The 20,974-nt window shown below is 41.0% G+C and overlaps 1 protein-coding gene across 4 annotated transcripts in view; it reads left to right on the forward strand.

Moving 5' to 3' along the window:
• SERHL2 (serine hydrolase like 2) overlaps positions 1 to 20,974 on the forward strand; it is a 1,152,218-nt gene that overhangs the window by 44,307 nt on the left and 1,086,937 nt on the right. For 3 of the 4 annotated variants that reach the window (XM_044060988.1, XM_044060991.1, XM_044060989.1), the window contains exon 2: positions 5,318 to 5,381. In XM_044060988.1, coding sequence (XP_043916923.1) covers positions 5,318 to 5,381 — 64 coding nt within the window. Of the gene's footprint in view, positions 1 to 4,713; positions 4,733 to 5,317; positions 5,382 to 20,974 lie in introns of those variants that run through there. The other variant, XM_044060990.1, reaches the window with a different exon arrangement.

Genomic DNA, 20,974 nt, shown 5'->3' on the forward strand with positions numbered 1-20,974 from the left:
ATACAGGTTCCATTTCCACACATTACCAAAAAGAAAAGGCATGCCAGACCTGCCACCAAATCAAAGGGCAGAGGCTTTGAAACAAATCTCCAACTTAATGCAAATGAAAGCTATAGAAAATGTTCCTCTCTCAGAACAAGGCCAAGGATTTTATTCCGGACTATTCCTTGTTCCAAGAAAAGAAAAGCAATGGAGGCCTATTCTCGACTTGTCCGCACTGAATACTTCTCATTGTGCCAAAATTCAAAATGCTGACTCTACAGCAACTCCTTCCCATGCTGGGCAAGGGGTCTTGGCTGGTAACTCTGGATCTCAAGGAGGCATACCTGCATGTCCCTATCAGACAAAGTTGCAGAAGACACCTCAGATTTCTTGCAGGTTTAGAGCATTATCAATTCTCAGCATTGCCCTCTGGCTTATCTACTGCACCCAGAGTATTCACGAAATGCCTGGCATCAGTAATTGCACACTGCAGACTTCAGGGGATGCAAATATACCCATATCTGGACGACTGCCTTATACAAGCGGACAGCCAACAAATTTTGGTAAAACATTTGAATTATGCCATCCACCTACTTCAGGCCTTGGGATATACAGTCAACATTCACAAGTCAAGACTTGTTCCATCCCAAAGAATAACTTTTCTGGGTGCGAATCTAGACACAACCACCCAAATGGCTTTCCTCACAGAAGAAAAACAAAGTCAACTACCAGATTACTTCAAAAATCTGTCAAGACAAACTCAGCTGACTGCAAGGAAAATCCTGCAGGCCCTGGGTTACATGGCTTCTTGCATTCTTCTGATTCCACAAGCAAGGCTACATATGAGGAAACTACAATGGTACCTAAGGAGTTTATGGACTCGGCACAGTCACAGCTTGGAAACTTTGGTACCACTCATCCCATGCCTTCAAAGGGAATTTCTGTGGTGGGCTCAAGCAAGCCGGTCAAACAGGGGCCTGCCCTTCAGCAAACCAATAGCCAGCCAAATCATTACAACGGACGCTTCAGACCACGGATGGGGAGCACACATGGAGGGAAGGTGCATTCAAGGACTATGGTCACAAAAAGAGCTACGCATGCACATAAACCAAAAGGAAATGCTGGCAGTGATACATGCAATCGAGGCCTTCAAGCTATTTCTACATCAAGGTCACCTGCTAATAAGGACAGACAACACCACAGTTATGTGGTACATAAACAAGCAAGGAGGCACCCATTCCTACCCTCTTTGCAGACTGGCGATGAATCTATGGGAACTTTCCTTGACACTCAATATAGAACTGCAATCCCAGTTTGTGCCAGGAAAGGACAATATACTGGCGGACAGCTTAAGCAGGAACATCATGGATGCTGCACCCAGACATCTTCCTTCGGATAACACAATCATGGGGGAGGCCGGACATAGACCTCTTTGCCTCCCCACACAATCATCAGCTGAAGAAATTCTGCTCAAGGACATACCACCCACAAGCATGGAAAGTGAACGCCCTCTCTTTCAGCTGGAGAACTCTAACAGTGTATGCATTCCCACCTCTTCCATTAATGACCAAGGTCTTACTGAAGATCAGAGCAGAGCAGCCAAGAGTGATTCTGATAGCTCCGGACTGGCCAAGACAGCACTGGTACCCATTGCTAAAGAGCATGTCATGCACGAAACCATGGCCTCTTCCACAATGGCCACTTCTCCTGACACAGCAGAATTACAACCTGAAAACATTGCAACTAACAGCCTGGAAAATACATTGATTCATCCCCAGGATAAGCTATCCAAGAGAGTGAAGGATATCATCATGGAAGCTCGCAGGCCTTCCACAAGAAAGGCATACTCAGCAAAATGGAAAAGATTTCACACTTGGAGCACCACAAAGGGCCTAGATGCGAAAGTTATGAACATGGCACATATCCTGGAATACTTGGCAGAAATGCTCCACAATGGCCTGTCTTACTCTTCCATTAAAATTCATGCTTCAGCAATTTCAGCAGAGTACAATACTGATCCACCTGTCTTCTCTCTCTCTCTCCTAAGACAATTTCTAAGAGGAATTAAAAACATCAGTCCTCCAAGGAAACCACCAGTGGCTACTTGGGACCTTAACTTCGTGTTGGAAAAACTAACACTGCCTCCCTTTGAACCAGCAGCATCTGCAGAACTACAGTTCCTGTCTTGGAAGACTGCCTTCCTTCTGGCCATAACCTCAGCAAGAAGAGTATCTGAGTTACAGGCCCTCATGGCAGTACAGCCATTTCTTATTTTTCATCAAGACAGAGTCTCATTGAGAACCAATCCTTCATTTATGCCAAAGGTGGTATCCAGGGTCTCATTAAACCAAGCTATTCACCTGCCTACCTTCTTTCAAAATCCTCAAAACAAAGGGGAAAAGCTTCTGCACACCCTGGACATACACAGACAGTTGCGCTACTACTTGGACAGAACTAAAAGTTACAGAAAAACTGACCAGCTGTTTGTAGCATATGCTGCTGGTGCACAAGGAAAAGCAATTTCAAAACAGACAATTTCAAAATGGATAGGGAATTGCATTCGTTTTTGTTACTCCTTTCATGGAAAAACTGTGCCAGCTAACATTAGACCTCATTCGACCAGAGCCACAGCCACCTCCACAGTCTTCTTAAGAGGGGTGGCTACTAAGGACATTTTAGAAGCTGCTACATGGAGCTCTGTGCAGCATTACAACTTACCTTTATATTCCAGATCCAGAGCAGGCTTTGCTACGGCAGTCCTGCAGGGCATTTTAGCTACACCAACCTTTACATAGATCCTCCACCCCCAGATTGGCTATGGTATTCTACCCATATGTGATGACTGCAGATGCATCCTTGAAGGACATAGTACAGTTTTGTACCTACCATAAATGTAGATGTCCGATAGGTATGCATCTGCAGTCAGGTTTACCCTCCCTCCTTCCCCTCTGTGGTATTTCTTGGGTACTTTTCCCTCTCATAGCTAGCTGGGGTTATGTATTATGGTGTATTTGTTTTATATATATATATATATATATATATATATATATATTTCTGTGCATGTTTGGAATCTATTGCATTTCTCCAAATTTAGCCTTCCTTAGAGGGCACCTGGCATCTGGGGCAAGAAAAACTGAGGAAGATGGCGTCGGCTGACGCTTTTATACCCCAGGCGCTCTAACGTCGGGGAAAGGGCGACATCAGCCGACGCCGGACCCAGACTTTGGAATCCGGCCGACCGAAGGGCTGCCTGAGGCAGGACAACCCATATGTGATGACTGCAGATGCATACCTATCGGACATCTACATTTATGGTAGGTACAAAACTGTACTTTTCTGTTCCCCTCTCACTCTAGTCTCCATTACTCATACTTAAGATTCTCACATGACTTTTTTTTATTTCCATTACTGTTGCTCTGCATTCTTGGTTTGTGTCCTTTCTGTTCATCTTTGCATGCATTGGTTTATCTAGATATTTTTTTTTTAATTTTGTAGCATCTTTTACTGTGCTAACATCAACAAAACTTTGAGAAGCCATATCTGTTCTTTTTAATATGATGTCCCATGTTTCATCTCTTCTTGTACTACAGGGAAGTTCTGTCTTTTGTTAATGTCATGCAGCTTACCAAATTCACAGTCTTTGACTTAAAACATAAGCATGTGTAGCCTCCATAGGACCACTGTTGTAATTAAACAAATGGATAGTTCTTTTTAAGCTCGCAGTAATTGGGAGTGGGCTTGTATCCTACTTATACTACACCAAAGGCAGACACTAGCCTTCATGTATGTTCATACTGAGCTTTCTTGAATGTGTACAGTATGACAAGTGGTTTTCTGTAGCTAGATTAACATTTAAACCTATATAAGTAGAGGTCAGGTTTTACCCAAATAGTGTGTGGAGTCTGCATGTCCTCCCCACGGTCGAGTGGCCTCCGAAAGACATGGGTGTATGGGCGTCCCTTTGCTGAAGGTTGGGTGTCAGGCTGGCAACTCTGCACCATAATAAAAATCTACTGCCAATCATTAGCGGACCGGAGTTTCGCCGTGACGACCCCTAACCGGGAAAAGCTGAAAAGACAGACACCATCACCCAACAGTAGGTCCTGTTTGTGCAAAAATGGAGGAAAATGTCTTTGCATAATGTACTACACACTGTCTGCCTTTTGACTTTCTTGTGTGTGTGTGTGTGTGTATATGTCTGTGGTGTTTTTGCACAAAGATTGTTGAACAGTTCCTTAAATAGTTGTAGTGCTTTAAATTCTCAAGACTTCTCATCCCCAGGTAGAGGCAAGATCCTTGTCTTAGTTTACCGAGTTACTGATATGTAGAAAAAGAGAAATCAGTGGCATCAAGGCAGGTGGGGCACACAACACTCGATTTAATGTAAAATAAAAACACACAAGTTTAAAAAATTCACCCAACAGGATTCCTTAGGCACATGAACTAGTATAAGTACAATACAAACAAGTAGGCTTAAGTAGCAGTTAAGTCACATGACAAATACAGTTAACAAATTCAAATACAATTCTGTCCTTTCTCAATAAAAGTTTTAAAGAGAGAGTGTGATTCAGACCTGGTGAAATATGAGCCTTCATGTGGAATATTCAGTTTAATTCTGCTTTCTCGGTTCTGTGTACAATGTCACAATACTTCCTGTTGGCCATTGTTCTCAAACAACACGTCTAATATCCTGAATTTAAAATGATGCTGCATTCCTTGCTCACGTTTGTTTAAAAAGAGCATTAGCCAGGTAGAGCTAGATTAATTTCTGAAATGTGGCTACATAAACCTCCTAGTTAGAATAGTGTCTGATGTTTTCTTTTCTCTTAGCTTCATTATTTTAGGCACATTTTTCTGTCACACCCTTCCCATGTAGATGCATCTTGTCATTTGGATCTGTCATGCTTTCACAGAATCGGTGTGTTATCATTCCCTTGTTTAGCCACCACCTTCCTTGCATGTTGCTGCTCATGGCGCACAAGTAATTCTCTGGTTGGATCTTTCTTCAGTTGACTAAAGTACACCGAGCCCCATCCTCGTAACTGAATAATTCCATGCAGTTTGTAGTGACAGAGCGCTGATGTAGCAGCTACACAGAGGATTGCTGTGTTTTCGTGACCATGGCAATTTAACTGGATTCCAGTTAGTGTAATGGCATGTGCTGTTTTGTTCTTAATATTTAAATTGTTTTCTGTATTGTTAAGGTAAAAATGTCTAAAAGGAAGTATTGTGGAAGTATTTTTTTTTCACACACATCATCAATGTCTAGGCAGTAGTTTTGAGATTTACAGATAAATAATGCCGCTGTTAACAGTGCCTTTTTTTCCCATTGCAGACAACTGAAGTTCGAGAAGGTATGCCGTTAAATCTCCCACACGTTTGTGGATCGGCAGTGAAAGGTAATACATCATAGTTTATGGCTCCTTTCAGTTATGCATGTGATAGCTGTGTTTGAGTAACATAGTGGTGTCAGAATTTTGTTGCAGTCATGACATAGGAGCAGAGAACTATCCCTTTTTAAGACATTTGCAGGTGTTCACTGGCTATAGAATTATTCACAGTAAATCCTGAAACTTGCAAATCTATATTGCACAAGTTATGAAGATGATATAGTGTACCTTTTCAGTTCATGTGTTTTAATATTATGTGTTTCAGTGTAAGAATGCTGGTTGGTTGTTTATTTCTGTATTCTAGACTAATGAGCACTAGAACCTTTATAAGCCTAGCCGTACAACTCAAATGTGTCCCACAAATTTTATTTATATAGGAGGTGATTAACTGACTGCCTCTGTCTGAGACATAGGCATCAGACCAGGGGTGATTTTCCAATTACCCAACCGTAGACCCAAGTTACGCTTAAATAGGGTTAGGTAGGAACTCTGCTTCACAGGGATGGGGAGCCTGTTCCAGAGGATGGGAATTCTTTGAGAAATATAATTGGCTCTCCAACATGTCCTGTTTATGTTGCAAGTAAAATTTGGGTCTTTTGGTCTAGTAGATCTGATACCGTTTGTTTTGCAGATGTGCAAAAAGTTCATCACAATAGGCTCCAGGGCTGCCTTGTACACCAGGCAAAGATCCCCTCTCAGAATTGTGTATGATACTGAGTAAAGAGATGTGTCTTTGATAAGATTAGCATAGGACATGAGGCCATATTTACGAATGCCAAAGAGCCCTGCACAGAGAGTGAGAGGTAGGGAAGGCAATCTCCAGCCTACAGTCCACATGTCTTGTTGGCCTTTTCCCAATCTATTACCATTCCCTCTGTATTTGCCAGCTTCTTTCAAAAATTCACTCTCCTCTTGCCTATTGTTTGTACCCCTAATTGTAATCATCCCTGTTGGCAGAATCTCCTTTCTCCATTCTCATGCTGGCTGAGTTCTTAGTATACTTTCTACTACTTGATGACTATAATATTCTGGATGACTGTTATTCTCCTTAAGGATCTTCATACTCAGTTCTTTGAAAAGTTTTAACATAAACCCATTCACTGGGCAACAGTTGGTGACAAGACTGTTCAGGAGGTTGAGGAAGAACTTTTTATACAGTTCTGTGCTACTGCTGGAAGAAATAAGTTTTGTATAGCAAGACAATATAACTTCATCAGTTAATCATTTCATTTGACACAGGGGAGTAGTTGGAAGGGCCTTGTATCTCCTCTTAGTATCGCATAGGGACTCTGTCTCCGTGTAGTATTTAAGGTACTTTTCGTACTCATTAATGCTAAGGGAAGTGCCTCTGACCATTTAAGATTTGTCTCAGCACAAATCATCAAAACCCTATTTTTAAGGGGTCTATTGACCTCTACTAATCCAGATGACTGTGGATGGTTGGGACAGTGAAGACTCCACTTTAATAGTAAAAGTCTTGACAAAACAATACAAAATATATAACACACCACGATTCCCTGGTCTGTGGAAGTAGTACCATGAATACGAGTGTCAGATGAGCGGTTTCATTCCCTTTATTATTTACAGTGGAACGTCTTCAGATCTGAAGTTCCATTGTAAATAATAAAAGAAACAAAACCGCTCACCTGACACTCGTATTTGTGGTATTCCTTCCACAAACTAGGGAATCGTGGTGTGTTATATATTAAAAATCTTGCATTGATCTCTGGTCAGGGAATTGTTAGTGTGTTCCCTGATCTCTGTTGATAGTACAAGGTACCCCAAATCTAGGTATAAATTTAAAAAGTAATTATTTGGCAACTGTCAGTCTGTCTTACAACATGGGTAAGCTTCCACCCATAAAGAAGACATGCAAACCACCGCCAATGTAAATTAAACCTTTGGCATCTAGACAGAGTCCAACTGCATATTAACAAAAGGTTCCCAGGGTGGTGTTAAGCATTCAGCTTTAACATTCAAGTTTTTGCTAACATTAATGTAGAGTCAGTTATCTAAACCCAGTCTTCCAAAGTTTTTGGGTAGGAAAAATCAAAACATCTGAATATGTAAACATTATACACATTAGCTTGTGCATGTTTTTTGAACTTGTAGCCTGCTTGTGTGTGAAAAATATTCTTTATTGTCCACTGGATTTGTTGAATGGTTGAAAAGTGTATTCCCTGAGTACAGGAAAAAAACAAGATTTTAGACTTTTTTTATCCAGTTTAGTGTATGTTTGATTATCTGCACAGTTTGTTTATCCGAACTACCCTTGGTCCCAATTCGTTTGGATAATCGACTCTCTACTGTATGTTAGACATAATGAAGTATCAAAGAGGAGACATGAGAGGTATGCCAACTTTGGGTAATTTTATAAAATAATGCTGTCTTACCTGCATGGGCTGGTAAATGATATGCCTTTAATCAGGTAAGTTAGCAAAGAGGTAGGCGCCACCAGTCAGCCGTCCAGATATCCCCATAACCCATCATCGGATTTATTGCATTTGTCTTTAAGCCCCCTCTGAACTTCTCCCTGTGATGCTTTAGCTCGGAAAACTGATAACTCTCTCAAAAATCAAACACATCATCACTAGATTCTTGCAGTAATATCATGTGTAAATAAAGTCCTTCTACAACTTGCTTAGCTTGATCTGCCAGATTATTTCTCATTTGAAACAGTAATTATACCCTTTTGATGGGCACTACATTTAACTACTGCTAGTTCTTTAGGTAACAGAAGAGAATTTGAGAGGGTTCTGAAAAATAATTTTTAATCTGAGTTCCTGCTGAAGTTAAAAATCTCTGTTTCCAAAGTTGCACAAAATCATGTACTGCACCAGAAGCATAGCTACTGTCAGTATAGACATTGACAACTTTGTCGTGGACGAATTCACAAGCCCTTTGTAGAGCTACTAACTCGGCTACCTGGGCAGAATGTACTCCCATCTAGTCTTTTGTTGTAGCAAAACATTGTCAGTGGTGCAGACAGACACTTCTGCGACCATATTTTCAGTTCAGTCTCTTTCACTGGAACCATCCATACATAGGTCTATTTCAGCTTTGGGTATAGGAGTGCCTTTTAAGTCATTCCTAAGAGAAGGCATATAATTTGTGTTACACACAGACACACGCAGACACACACACGCAGACACACACACACACACGCAGACACACACACACTCTTCACCATCCTCAGCAGCAGGTCACAAAGATGCAGGATTTTGAACAGGACACAGTATGAGAGAAGTAGATGGATTAGAGAGAAGAATAAGTTCATATTTAGACATGCAGTCGAGGGTTGAGCTTTCATTTTAAGTAAGAGAGGTAATGTAGAATGAGGGACGGCTACTGTAAGATCATGTGTGAGCACTAGTGATTGTGCACAATTGACTAGAATGGCAGCAGCGGCCACCGCCCTTAAACCTGGTGGAAATCCATGTGCAACAGAATCAAGTGCTGAAATGTAATCTAAAGGACTATAGTTATCCCCTTGTTTCTGTGCAAGCACTCCCTGAGAAAATCCATTTATTTTGTGACAAAATAAAATGAAAGTCTTTCCATAATCTGGCACCCCTAAAGCTGGGAGAGTAGCTAAACTTGCTTTAATATTTTAAATTAATTTTCCTCCTTACTGTCCCAAGGGAGGGGCTCTGATGTATCCTGTTTTAAAAGATTTGTCAAAGGTTTAGTAATTTCTGCATAGTAAAAAATCTACTGTCTGCAATATCCTGTCCTACTTAAGAAGGATCTAAACTGATGTAGGGTAGTTTGTCGTGAGGCTTTAGCTGTTGCTCAGTAAGAGATGGTAGCATCTGCCTGTTACTCTAAGATATGGATGACCAAGATAATGTATCTGAGATTACCATAGCTGTAATTTTTCTCTCTTACACCTTTATGTCCTTTTTCTGCACAAATAGTTAAAATATGTAGTGTACTCTGATGACACTTGAAAAGAATGTGATGATATTAGTAAATCTACATATTGCAGTAACACAATAGCTGGAAATGTCACATCTTCCAAATTCTTTTTTAGAATTTAAAAAAATATTGAAGGAGATTATTTATTATTTATTTGAAGTTTGTTTACGAGGATAGTCCATTGGGCTTCAAGGAGCCCATTTTCAATGGAGTCCAATGAAAAGCTCCAGAAGTACATATAGTAATTCACTTACAAAAGTTTCAAGTAGAGTACAGTTAGAAAAAACTTACAAAGTAACAAAGTTACAAAAAAAATTCACAATAGCAGCAGCAAATAACATTAGAAAAACATACAAAGTAGCAAAGTTACAAAAAATTGACAATAGCTGCAGCAAATAATACAATCCATTTTAGTAAATAAAAGGAGTGAGCAAATTGGGTTTTTGAGAATAAGCTAGTTTGTGTAACGTGATATATGCTATATAGGGCTATATGTGGTAGTTAATAGGTAAATAGCTATGGTCAGGGAGGTTGAGTGGAATGGGAGCAAGAGCATTTCCATTGTGTAGTTAGGTATGAGTGGAGTGAGGTTTTAAAGACTGAGAGACTGCTGCTGGTCCATATGAGAGGTGGGAGAGCATTCCAGCACCGTGCTAACGAGAAGGATAAAAGCTGTTTGCCTACTGGGCGGGCAGGTTTATGTACTTCTATTAAATTTTGTAATTTTGATCTTAGAGGCCTAACAGGGAGATGCATTTGAAAGGTAGTGGTAAGAGATGGGCAGAGAGTGGGGCCAAAAATAAGTTTATGGCTTGGATAAGTTGAGTGTAGGTTAGGTAATTGGGGAGTTCATGCCAGTTTAGATGATGTAAGGAAATGCAGTGATGGGTGGAGGATCTGTGACCTGCTGCAAATTTTGAGATTTTGTAGTAACAGTAGGAGAGTTTTGATTTGAGGGAAGATTGCAAGTTAGTTAGGATGCAAGCACATTATAAGAGGGAAGGGATAAGATATGTGGTAGCGAGAATGAGCCTGGTAGAGGAAGAGGTGGTGGCGGTAAAGCATGCCAAGTTTTTTATGGGTTTTTGAGATGTTTTGTAGGAGATGGCTATCGAATTTTAGGTGATCATCAGTGAGGACTCCTAGTAGTTTTGCTAAGGAGACTATTTCAAGAGCTGTATTATTTTGGCTGGTGATGGAGAAGGAGTTTGTGTCTAGGATGGTGGTTTTGGAAGGAGTGAATAACATGAGTTTGGTTTTGGTTGCATTTAGTGCTAGGTGATTGTCTAGCATCCATTGTTCAGTTAAGGAGAAAGCATCCTGTGTTTGTATTGCTAGTGAGGGTATGGAGGTGGCAGAGCAGATTATTGTAGAATTGTCAGTGTATTGGATGAGTTTGGCATTAGAGATGGTATGATGGAAGTCATTGATGAAAATATTGAGTAGAAGGGGACCTAGGATAGATCCCTGGGGCACACCTGTGGGAGTATTGCAGAAAGGTGAGGTAGCTTTTTTTCATTTAACTGCTTGGTGCCTGTTAGATAGATAACTGGTTAACCAGTTGATAGTGGAGTGGGATAGGTTAAGTTTAGAGAGTTTGGAGAGGAGAAGGTTATGGGAGATAGACCTCTCCAAGGCCTTCGATACTAAGAGGAGGGTGGACACGATATGCCCAGAGTCACGGGCTTTGTTAATAGTTTCTAAAAAGGAGAGAAGAGCGGTGATGGTGCTGTGGCCCGGTTGGAACCTGTGCTGGGTAGAAATAAGGTTATTGTTTATGAGAGAGGGTAGAAGTTGAAGGTGGATACATTTTTCGAGAAATTTGGAGATAGGATAGCGATAGGGCAGGAGTTGGAAATATCATTATTGCTGACACCTTTGTGTAGCGGAATGATAAAGGTTTTTTTCCAGAGCAGGGGAACATGGCTTTCAGAAATAGACCGGTTTATTAGTATACAGATAGGGAAGGCGATATATTCTATGGCTAATTTTAGGAAATAACAGGGTAACTCATCGGGTGCATTGGATCATGGTTTCAGCTTTAGAAGGAGTTTTTTTGTATGGTAGCGATAGAGATGGGGTTCAAGGAGAAAAGAGGAGTTTGGAGGCTGGAGTTATTGGTGGAGAAGGGGTTATATGAAGGTGAATCAGTGGGAACTGGAATTTTGGTGAAGGAAGAGGTGAGTTTAGTTATGAAGTCAATGAAGAAAGAGTTGAGTAGCTAAATCCAGGTCTGAGATATTTGGATTGGGGCAGGGGTTTTCTTTTTTACCAGGGTTAAGGAGAGAGGAGATACCATTCCAGAATTTCTTGGGGTTAGTATTATGGTTAGTCTGGAGGGTGAAGAAATAGGCTTTGCGGTCAGTGGTGATAAGTTTCTTCACTTTGTTGCAAAGTGTTTTGTATTCATTTAGGGTGGAAAGGGACTTGTTATTTTGGTAGCGTTTCCAGGCTGTATCTCAAAATCGCATGGTGGCTAAGTTATTCTTAGTTAATCAAGGCACTGGATTACTTTTTATCTGTTTTGTTTTGGAGGGGGCCAAGGAATCAAGCAAGTTTAAGAAAGTTGTGTTGAAGTATGAAACAGCATTTTCTAGGGGTAAGGTTTTTAGTGGGTTCCAGTTAGTTCTTTTTAGTGCGTCTTATGAATATATCAAGGTTGAAGTTTTTTAGGAGCCTAGTAGAGGTATAGGTGTGGGACAATTGAAGGGAGGAGGGAAGACGATGGCAGAAAGTTGGGATGTGGTCACCTAGTGGGTCAGGAAGAGTACCATTGTCAGAGAAGTAGTGGGGATGGGAGACCAGAATCCAGTCAAGGATGCTTCCAGAGAGCAGGTCCTTGGAAGGTCTGGTAGTAGAGTTGATAAGTTGAGTGAAGTTGTACAGATTTATATTTAGGGAGTTAGTTGGTGATTGAATTGTGGCCCAATTAATGTTAACGTCGCCCAGGATTATAGTTTCATGGGTAATGTTGGTGGAGCACCAGGAGAGTAAATCTTCAAGGATTGGGACACTGTCTCCAGGTGGGACGTAAAGAGGGATGATACAAATAGATTTATACTTGTTTAACTGAAGGAGTTTTGGGATTAATTCTGCTTTACCAAATTTGGGAAAGGGCTTGGAGTATGGGGTGGCTAAGAGTGATGAGGAATAGAGGAGAGCAACACCTCCCCCTTTTTTATGAGTTCTATCATTTCAAATAATACAGTAGTTGGGTGGTATCAGTTCTGTATCTTTTATATGTGGTTTTAGCCAGGTTTCAGAGATGGACAGAATATCAGGTTGATTGTGGAGTAGCCAGGCATGGAGGGTAGGGATTTTATTACATATGCTTTGAGCGTTAAGGGCTATGAGATGGAGGGATTTGCCAGCTGACAAGGGTTGATGAGATGGGGGGGTGAGCTATGGTTGTGGAAGGGGCCTGGGTTAGGGTGCATGTCCCCAGATAGAAAGATTCAGATTAAGTAATGGATGTGAGATAAGAGGTATTTAAGATGTTTAGATTCCAGTTTTTGGGTAGTTGGCTTTATTGAGTTGGTGCCAGTAAAGGTGGGAGTAGTATGTTTATGGTTGGCTGTAACTTTGAATGGAAAGAGCATTGTGTTGTGGAGAAGGAAGAGGCTGAGGGATATACAGATTGAGCAGTGTGCATGCTGTGCACAGGATGAGAGTGTTGTGTGAAATGGGGGGGGTGATTAGAATAGAGTGGTGTGGTGAGGTAGTGTAGGTATGATAATGTTGTGAGAATAAATATGTAAGTTATGAGAATGATAGGTTTGAGATGCATGGTCTTTAGTTTGAGTTCTAGTAGGGTTTTGGAGAGGAAGAGAAGGTATAAGTAATGGATTATACAAGAAGAGTAAGGGTTTAGTAGTATATAAAGGAGTGTGGTTGGTATGTGAGAATGGTCTGAGAGTGCAGATTAATTAAGGAAGTGGTTGGTTAGATACTAGGGTGTGGAAGGAGGGGAGTGGTTAATTAAGTATAAGTGTAGAGGTGGTATGGGGTGGGTGGGATTTGGGGGTAGGGTAGGGGAGTGGAGTGAGCCCACAGGGCAAACGGAGCAGGTAGAGCCAAGGAGAAGGGCGAAGGCCAGTTAGGGTAGATCCAAGGAGAAGGGAGAGGGCCAGTTAGTGAGGAACAATCAGTAAAGTGGATAGCTACCAAGGAGATGAGAGAGGCCGTGGAGTGAGGCACAGAATTACTGGGGAAGAGAGGAGGGAAGCAGAGAGGTTCAGAGTGGGACAGTAGTAGGATAGATAAGAAGCTGTAGGGCAGTTTAGGTTAATAAGAATATATTAGTATTAGGTAAATGCTGCCACCTGTTGGACAAATCAGAAACTACAGGGAGGGAGCACTTTGGAAGGGGGCAGACTGAAGAGAGGTGGAATAAATAGGGTCTACGGTAGGCTGCTAGCTTTCATATGTGGGGAGTTTTAATATAATTGCAGAGAAGTGAAAATTATTTTACATTCACTTTTACTTTAGCTAGAGCTGGGGAAAGCCATTATAGGCTTAGGTAGTTCAGTAAATCCACATTAGGAAGTACAGTTCACTGGATGGGAAGCCAGAGTACCTCATGGAGTGGTGGAAGACATCTAGGAGGGTTTACATGCGGCAGGGCAAGCTGAAATAGAAAGGGATAAGCAACGGTTATAATCGGGAGTAGCTGACTAACAACTATTAAGTAAAAGGAGAGATTAGAGTTTAAAGTTTAAAATATGCAATGGGAACATATGCAAGGGATAGGGAGGGGGCAGTAAAGTGCATATAACCAAGTATGAATGCAGTGTAATACTAGAACATTGACAGGTGTCATAGAAACATAAGCAGTAAGCTAGTTCTTTATAACATCATTCAAAACAGAGAAAAATACATTTTTAGTTAGGATACAAATATGTAATGACTCAAAGAGCAGCAATAGGCTAGACAGGGAAAGGGAAAAAATGCATATCTTAATTCTGTTTTACTTTTTCTTTTCTCCTTTTGAGTACAGCTCTTGTAATTTCACAATGTTAGCAGTGGGCTAATACCAGCTCACGATGCAACAGCAGGCTGAAACCAATTCTTTACGAGGGGGAGGTTGCAGCAAGAGACTGGAAGCACAATTAAGAGTAGAGATAATGTTACAGCACAATAGCAAAAATGGTTGTAGGCTAGCCCAGGTGTTACCTTAGTGGAAGTTGAGCAAGAGCTGGACATGGGCTAGACTTTTCAGTAAAAAGTGCTGCATTGAGAAGTGTTTAAAACACAAGTACGACCTGACAAAAATAAAACACAACTATGACCTGACAAAACTTTAAGTGATGAATATTGACGAATAAACGGCTTTAATATATCCTCACAAGCAGACGGCACACAATAAATAGCACTAAGTGAAGAGCTAGCAGGTCTTCACCTTACAAAAAAGGTCATGCCTCAGACTGTTGCCATTAACAGTAGCTAAGCTGGAGGCAAATAACGCAACACTAGTGAGTGAGCGTATTGTATAGATAACAGGCCACACTACAAAAGAGGCCGCTTTAAGCGCAACTACAACCTTTTTATAAGATTTAAGAATCTGTAGTTCTGTGTGGTGGTAATAGACTGGAATGTACCCACACAATTAAACAACTACAGTAGTAGCACACTACAAGTAGCACCAGGTGAGGAGCGACCAATATGTCGGTTTACAAATAACCCGGTCCTGCTTCATTCAAACAGTTGCCATTAAAACAGTTATTGGGCAATTTAAAAAGGAAAATGCAATGTTAAATGGTGAGCGTGTTGACTAAAAAAGAAGGTCCACTGCAACAGTGAGCGCTATAAGTGCAGCTATGGCCTTATAATAACTGTGAGTGGTAATATAGATGGTAAAGACTAAAACGAGCTCAGCAGGGAAACAGCCACAGTAGCACGCTAGAAATAGCACCAGGTGAGGAGCGTGTGATTATACAAATTAAACAGAACTGGTCCTGACTCAGACAGTTGCCAGTGCATGTAGTAGAGCTAGCGTACAATAGCATGGATACTTGCAGCTAAAATGACGCAAAAGCCAGGTCTAGGTACACTTTTAGCGTGGCTGTGCGGGAAGCTAGCATACCATAGAGTGGTTACATATGCTGTAGGCATATAATTTTATTACAATGCTTTAGGTACAGACAGTAAGAAAATGCACTTACCGACGAGTGAAGCCAGCAGCCTACACAGCATACAACTGGAGGGGACCAGGAACAATTTAAAAATGGCGCCACAAAGGTAGATGTACCTTTATGGATTTAGGGGGGAGGGATGAGGCGGGAAACAGGAGGGCTGAACAGGTTGCTAGATAAGAGGAGGGAGTTAGGTAGGAAGTAAGAAAGATAGAAGCGGTAGAGGCTGGAGGCAGGAAAAAAAAAAGAAATAGAAAGTAAAATGGAGGCAGATAGAGCCAAGGAGAAGGGCGAAGGCCAGTAAGTGAGGAACAATCAGTAAAGTGGATAGCTAGCAAGGAGATAAGAAAGGCCATGGAGTGAGGCACAGAATTACTGGGGAAGAGAGGTGGGAAGCAGAGGTTCAAAGTGGGACAGGAGTAGGATAGATAAGAAGCTGTAGGGCAGTTTAGGTTAATAAGAATATATTAGTATTAGGTAAATGCTGCCACCTGTTGGACAAATAAGTAACTACAGGGGGAGCACAAGCACTTTGGAAGGGGCAGACTGAAGAGAGGAATAAGTAGGGTCTACGGTAGGCTGCTAGCGTTCACATGTGGGGAGTTTTAATATAATTGCAGAGAAGTGGAAATTATTTTACATACACTTTTACTTTAGCTAGAGCTGGAGAAAGCTAGTATAGGCTCAGGTAGTTCAGTAAATCCACGTTAGGAAGTTCAGTTCACTGGATGGGAAGCCAGGGTACCTCATGGAGTGGTGGAAGACACCTAGGAGGGTTTACACATGGCAGGGCAAGCTGAAATATAAAGAGATAAGTAACAGTTATAATCAGGAGTAGCTGACTAACAACTATTAAGTAAAGAGAGAGATTAGAATTTAAAGTTTAAAATATGCAATGGGAACATATGCAAGGGATAGGGAGGGTTGCAGTAAAGTACATATAACTAAGTATGAATGCAGTGTAATACTAGAACATTGGCAAGTATAGAAACATAAGCATTCATTGTATCCCTGTGGTAACTATGTCCGTGTATATTGCTGTCACTTATAAGTAAAGGCAAACGGAAACTGACTTTCAGGTTGGATAGGTATAGAAAAGAATGCTGAACACAGATCTATCACAGAACAATATTTTGCTGTAGGTGGTATGTAATTCAGTGTTGATGTTGGATTTGGAACCACAGGAAAAGTTGGGTAATACTGCATTGTTTACAGCCCTCAAATCTTGCACAAACCTGTATCATTTCCTGGCTTTTCGCCGGGAGAATAGGAGTATTACAGGGGTTTTAGTTGTCACCATTATTCCTTGTTGTATCAAGGACGTAATTACAGGTTGGAGTCCCTGCTCTGCTTCTGGTTACAGTGGATGCTGAGGAATTTTAGGGAGAGGTTTGGATGGATTCAATTTTATTTTTGCTGGTTCTACCGATTTTAATTTACCTACTTCACTGGCATGTTTAGCCCATAAGTTAGGTACCTGCTGCAGCAGTTTTTCAGCTGTCTGTATGCCTTCAACAGGCTGTTCCTCCGCTTCTGCTAAGACTGCTAATACTTTCTCCTCTGATTCTGTTGAAACAACCAAACACACCCCTTCTGGTGTGCAGTAAATAATAAACCCAGTTTGCGTAACAGGTCTCTCTCTAGCACATTTACCTGTGCAGTAGCACTCAAAAGGAAAGACTGCTTTTCTTCATTTGGTCCTACAGAAATGGGTGTAGGTTCTTTAACAATATACGTAACAGTAGCATTTGTTACTCTTAACTGCCTTCACCTTATGTTTTGATACTGGTGTCTGACTATCGGAGGTAACTTTAATACAGACCTAGGAGCTCCGATGTCCACCAGGAAAGGAATTTCCTTTGAATTTGTTTCTGCCTTATCATAGGGTCTCTCTTGATCTGGTGGCAGCAGAGGATCAAGATTTATTTCTGTTTTATTACTTCTGACGTAGTCAGTACAGTGATTTCTGACTCCTTCCAATTTAAGGAGATGGTTGAGGAAATGCAGCATTGTTATAATTTGGCTGCCATTCAGTCCAGGTATCTTGGACTCTTGGCATTTGCTTGTGTGGGCATTCTCCTCTCCATTGTCCTGCTTTACCACAGTTGAAGCAAGATCCATCAGATGAGGCAGGTGGGGCACTGCCAGCTCATTGTTGCCAAAAAGCTACACCTTGTTCCCCCTCTACCAGCATTCTTATTACATCCCCTAGCAGTTCCTGTCCCCCTTCCCATGTCCCACTTATTTGCAAAGTTAACAGCTTATCCTCTGTATCCTTTCTCTGTTTTTTTGGTCTGATATTCAGTACAGTGATTTGCAGCGCTTAGGACTCCCAAATGTTTTCCCTGCCAGTCTATAAGCACTTGCTTTATTTGATTCTGTGCGGGAGCTTACAGACCATGTACAAAAGCAGCTGCAATAACTGACTTAGTTTGTTCTTTTAGATCTGGTATTCTTGAATGTCTAGCAAACACTGCTTTGAGATGACTCAAATAATTTGCAGGGACTTCCCCTTTATTTTGCTTACATGCCTGTCTGTATCTTAGACCGGTCTGTTCTAACTTGACACATGTTTGTAATTTTATTTAACAGTGCTGTCCTTTTGTGTATTAGTACATTTCCTGTGAGAGTAAAATCTGTTATTTCAGCCTTTTCAAGTAAATGTTTGCTGAAGCAACTACCCGGAGCAGCTGGTTTAAATGTTTTCTGAAGCGACTTCCCAAAGCAGCTAGTTTAAATCTGTTAAAGTAGGATTATAACATAGTTTTTAATTTCTCCTTAAACCTTAATGGATCTTCTCTAATATTTGGAAAACGTTTGGACATAATATGCAAATCAATAGGGGTCCAAGGGCGATGAACAAGCTCGTTATTATTAGCCCCCAATATTTCTGTAAGAGGTGTCAAAGGATCCACTCCAGAGGCCACAACATCTTGTCCTACCCTGTCATGCGAGTGTGTGTAGTGGGCTATGGGTGTATTGAATACTTGTGCTCTTGTTGGAGAGGTAGAGGTTTGTTGGAAATGAGAAGAAGAGGAAACCTCCCCGACTGCAGATGCCTGTTCTGAAGATGAGGGGTGAACAGGGGAACTAGGTTGAGATTTAGCAGTACTGCACTGACCTGGTGTCCATTGGACAGTTGTCTGAAATGCAGGGGTCTGAAAAACAGCAGCATTTTGTACAGGAGCAACCCATATGTGGGTGGGGGTGCAGTAACTACTGGAGGATTATCATCCTCGTCTGAAGTCTCTGCTTTTTAGCCATCACCAGTTTCTTCCAACCCTGCCAAGACATGATAAAGGGATCACTTTTTCCTGCTCTGTACTTTTTTCTTGACCTCTTTTACCTGTTGTAACAACCACTTGTTAATATCCTGTAATCCCCTTAATGCTGATTCCTTTTCCCTTTTAAGAGCTTCCGTGTAACCAAGAATAAAGTACTGCCCATTGTTCCCAACTTACCTCATTTTTCTTTTCTTCCAAAATGTCCTTCAAATTCTCTAATTTATGCTTATCATAAGTACCAATTAATGGAAAAACTTCACCAGAGCAATTTTTAGTAAATTGAAACCACTCATTCAAATACTTAGTATTGGCCAAATTAATAGAAATCAGTGTTTTTATTTTTGTTTTTAATTGTTTTGCCATATAACTCAATATAAGTATATGAAATAAACAATATAATTCACGTTCTATGAAAAAATGTTCTAATACAGTTTTCTAATATTTTGTGAATGACTCTTTGGCCATCATCAAGGATTTAACTCGTTGAGGCATAGGTCATGCAAGTTCATGCAATGTTCAGTCATCAAAGCATTGCCTGCCCAAGTTGAAATGAATTCTTCAGTCAGTTGCCGCTTGTTTGTTATGGTCATTTTCATCTACAATTTCAGAATAGCCCACAAGTTCTCTAATGGATTCATATCTGGGTTGTTCCTGGCCATGATAACACTTCAGTAGCATTGATATCAATGAAACTTGTCATTTGTCAACCTTTGTGACATGGGGCACTATCGTGCATGAAGATGAATTCCCCGTCCCAGAAATTTCCTTCTTCTTTGCCCTGTCACACAGCTGAGGGAGCATACATTGCTGTAGTATGGTTCTGTACTGTTCCTGCTTCGTTTCCCTGAACAGTATAGAGCCACCCTGTTCCAAAGATGCTCATAATGCTCCATGCCATCACTTCAGCGGGGTGCTTGACACTCTGAACGATACATTTGTCCCTCATCTGCTCTCCAGAGTGTCATCTGACATATTGTACTTGCTGATCCAAACACTGTGTTATGCTCTCATCACTGAAAACAACCCGTTCCCAGTCTTCTTCTGACCAGTTTTGAAACTTTCACCCAGCGCAGTCTTCTTGCCTTCATTTGGTTGGTCAGTTTCTGTTTCTTCAGAGGACTGCAAGCTAGAAGCCCAGCATCCAGAAGTCTCCAAACAGCTATGGAACTCCCTGTAACACCCTGTTGTTCCAGCGTCCCCTCCAGCTGTTTACAGGATGCCTTGTGATTCTTATGGCATTCTCTGATCAGATACAAATCATCCAGAGGAGTTGTGGACATTCTGTGACACATCTGCCTGAAAGTCTGGGTGACAACCCTTCACCGGTATTCATTTTCTGACCTTCTTGGTGATTTCTGATCCAGGAACACCTTTGAGCAGGATCTCAACTTTTGCACGCTTTTGTGGCATTGTCTGGCAATTTACCCATTTTTAAGACTATGGAGCCGCTTTATTATGATGTCATTTATCTTTAAGTAGATAATTTAGTAATTTACTGCTAAACGGCTTTTCCTTAAATAATTAGCAAATTGAAAATGATTTTGTGAATTTCTGGAAAAAAATAGACTGAAAATCACTAAAGAAACTAAGAAATTTCCATTATTTGTCAATATTTCTATTAATTTAGCAAACACTGTACAACCTTCCTTTCCATAATTATGATGCATAAAATATGTAGGTGTTCCCAACTTTGTTCCCTATTAAGACTTGCCTTATAGATCCTGGTAATTTAGAAAAGTAAAATGACTACATCAGTTCACTCACCATTCAGGAAGGAAAGGGCAGGGATTCTGTTATGCAGTGACAGAAGAAAAGTTTCGATCAGCCTTTTCTCACAGCACCCACTTGCTTTCATAGGAAGTTACTTACTCTGCTAATGGCCCGAGGGCCCTTACAAGTCTAGCCAAATTTTACCCTTGTTACTATAATCAGCACCTGTTGCCCCTGTCTGTTGGACATAGGTGAAACCCCTGGGGTGAATTTACAGTTACCCATACAGTCATCCAGATTGTGTTTGAAGAGAGCCAATGAGGTGCTTTGTTTGATGTGAAGTGGGAGTCTATTCCAAAGGTGTGGTAACCTCTGGAAGACAAATTTGTCCCTCCAGCAGGTTCTATTGATGTCACATACCAGGTTTAGGTCTTTAGAATGAGTAACCTGTGTGCCATTTGACTTGCGGATGTGCAGCATTTCCAATAAAGCAGGATCAGAGATTGCCTTATGTGCAAGACAGAGATTGACTCTGAGTAGTCTGTATGAAACAGAATAA

This window comes from Protopterus annectens, chromosome 2.part0 (assembly GCF_019279795.1).
Source record: "Protopterus annectens isolate FY-2018-M chromosome 2.part0, PAN1.0, whole genome shotgun sequence".
Classification (NCBI taxonomy): domain Eukaryota; kingdom Metazoa; phylum Chordata; order Ceratodontiformes; family Protopteridae; genus Protopterus; species Protopterus annectens.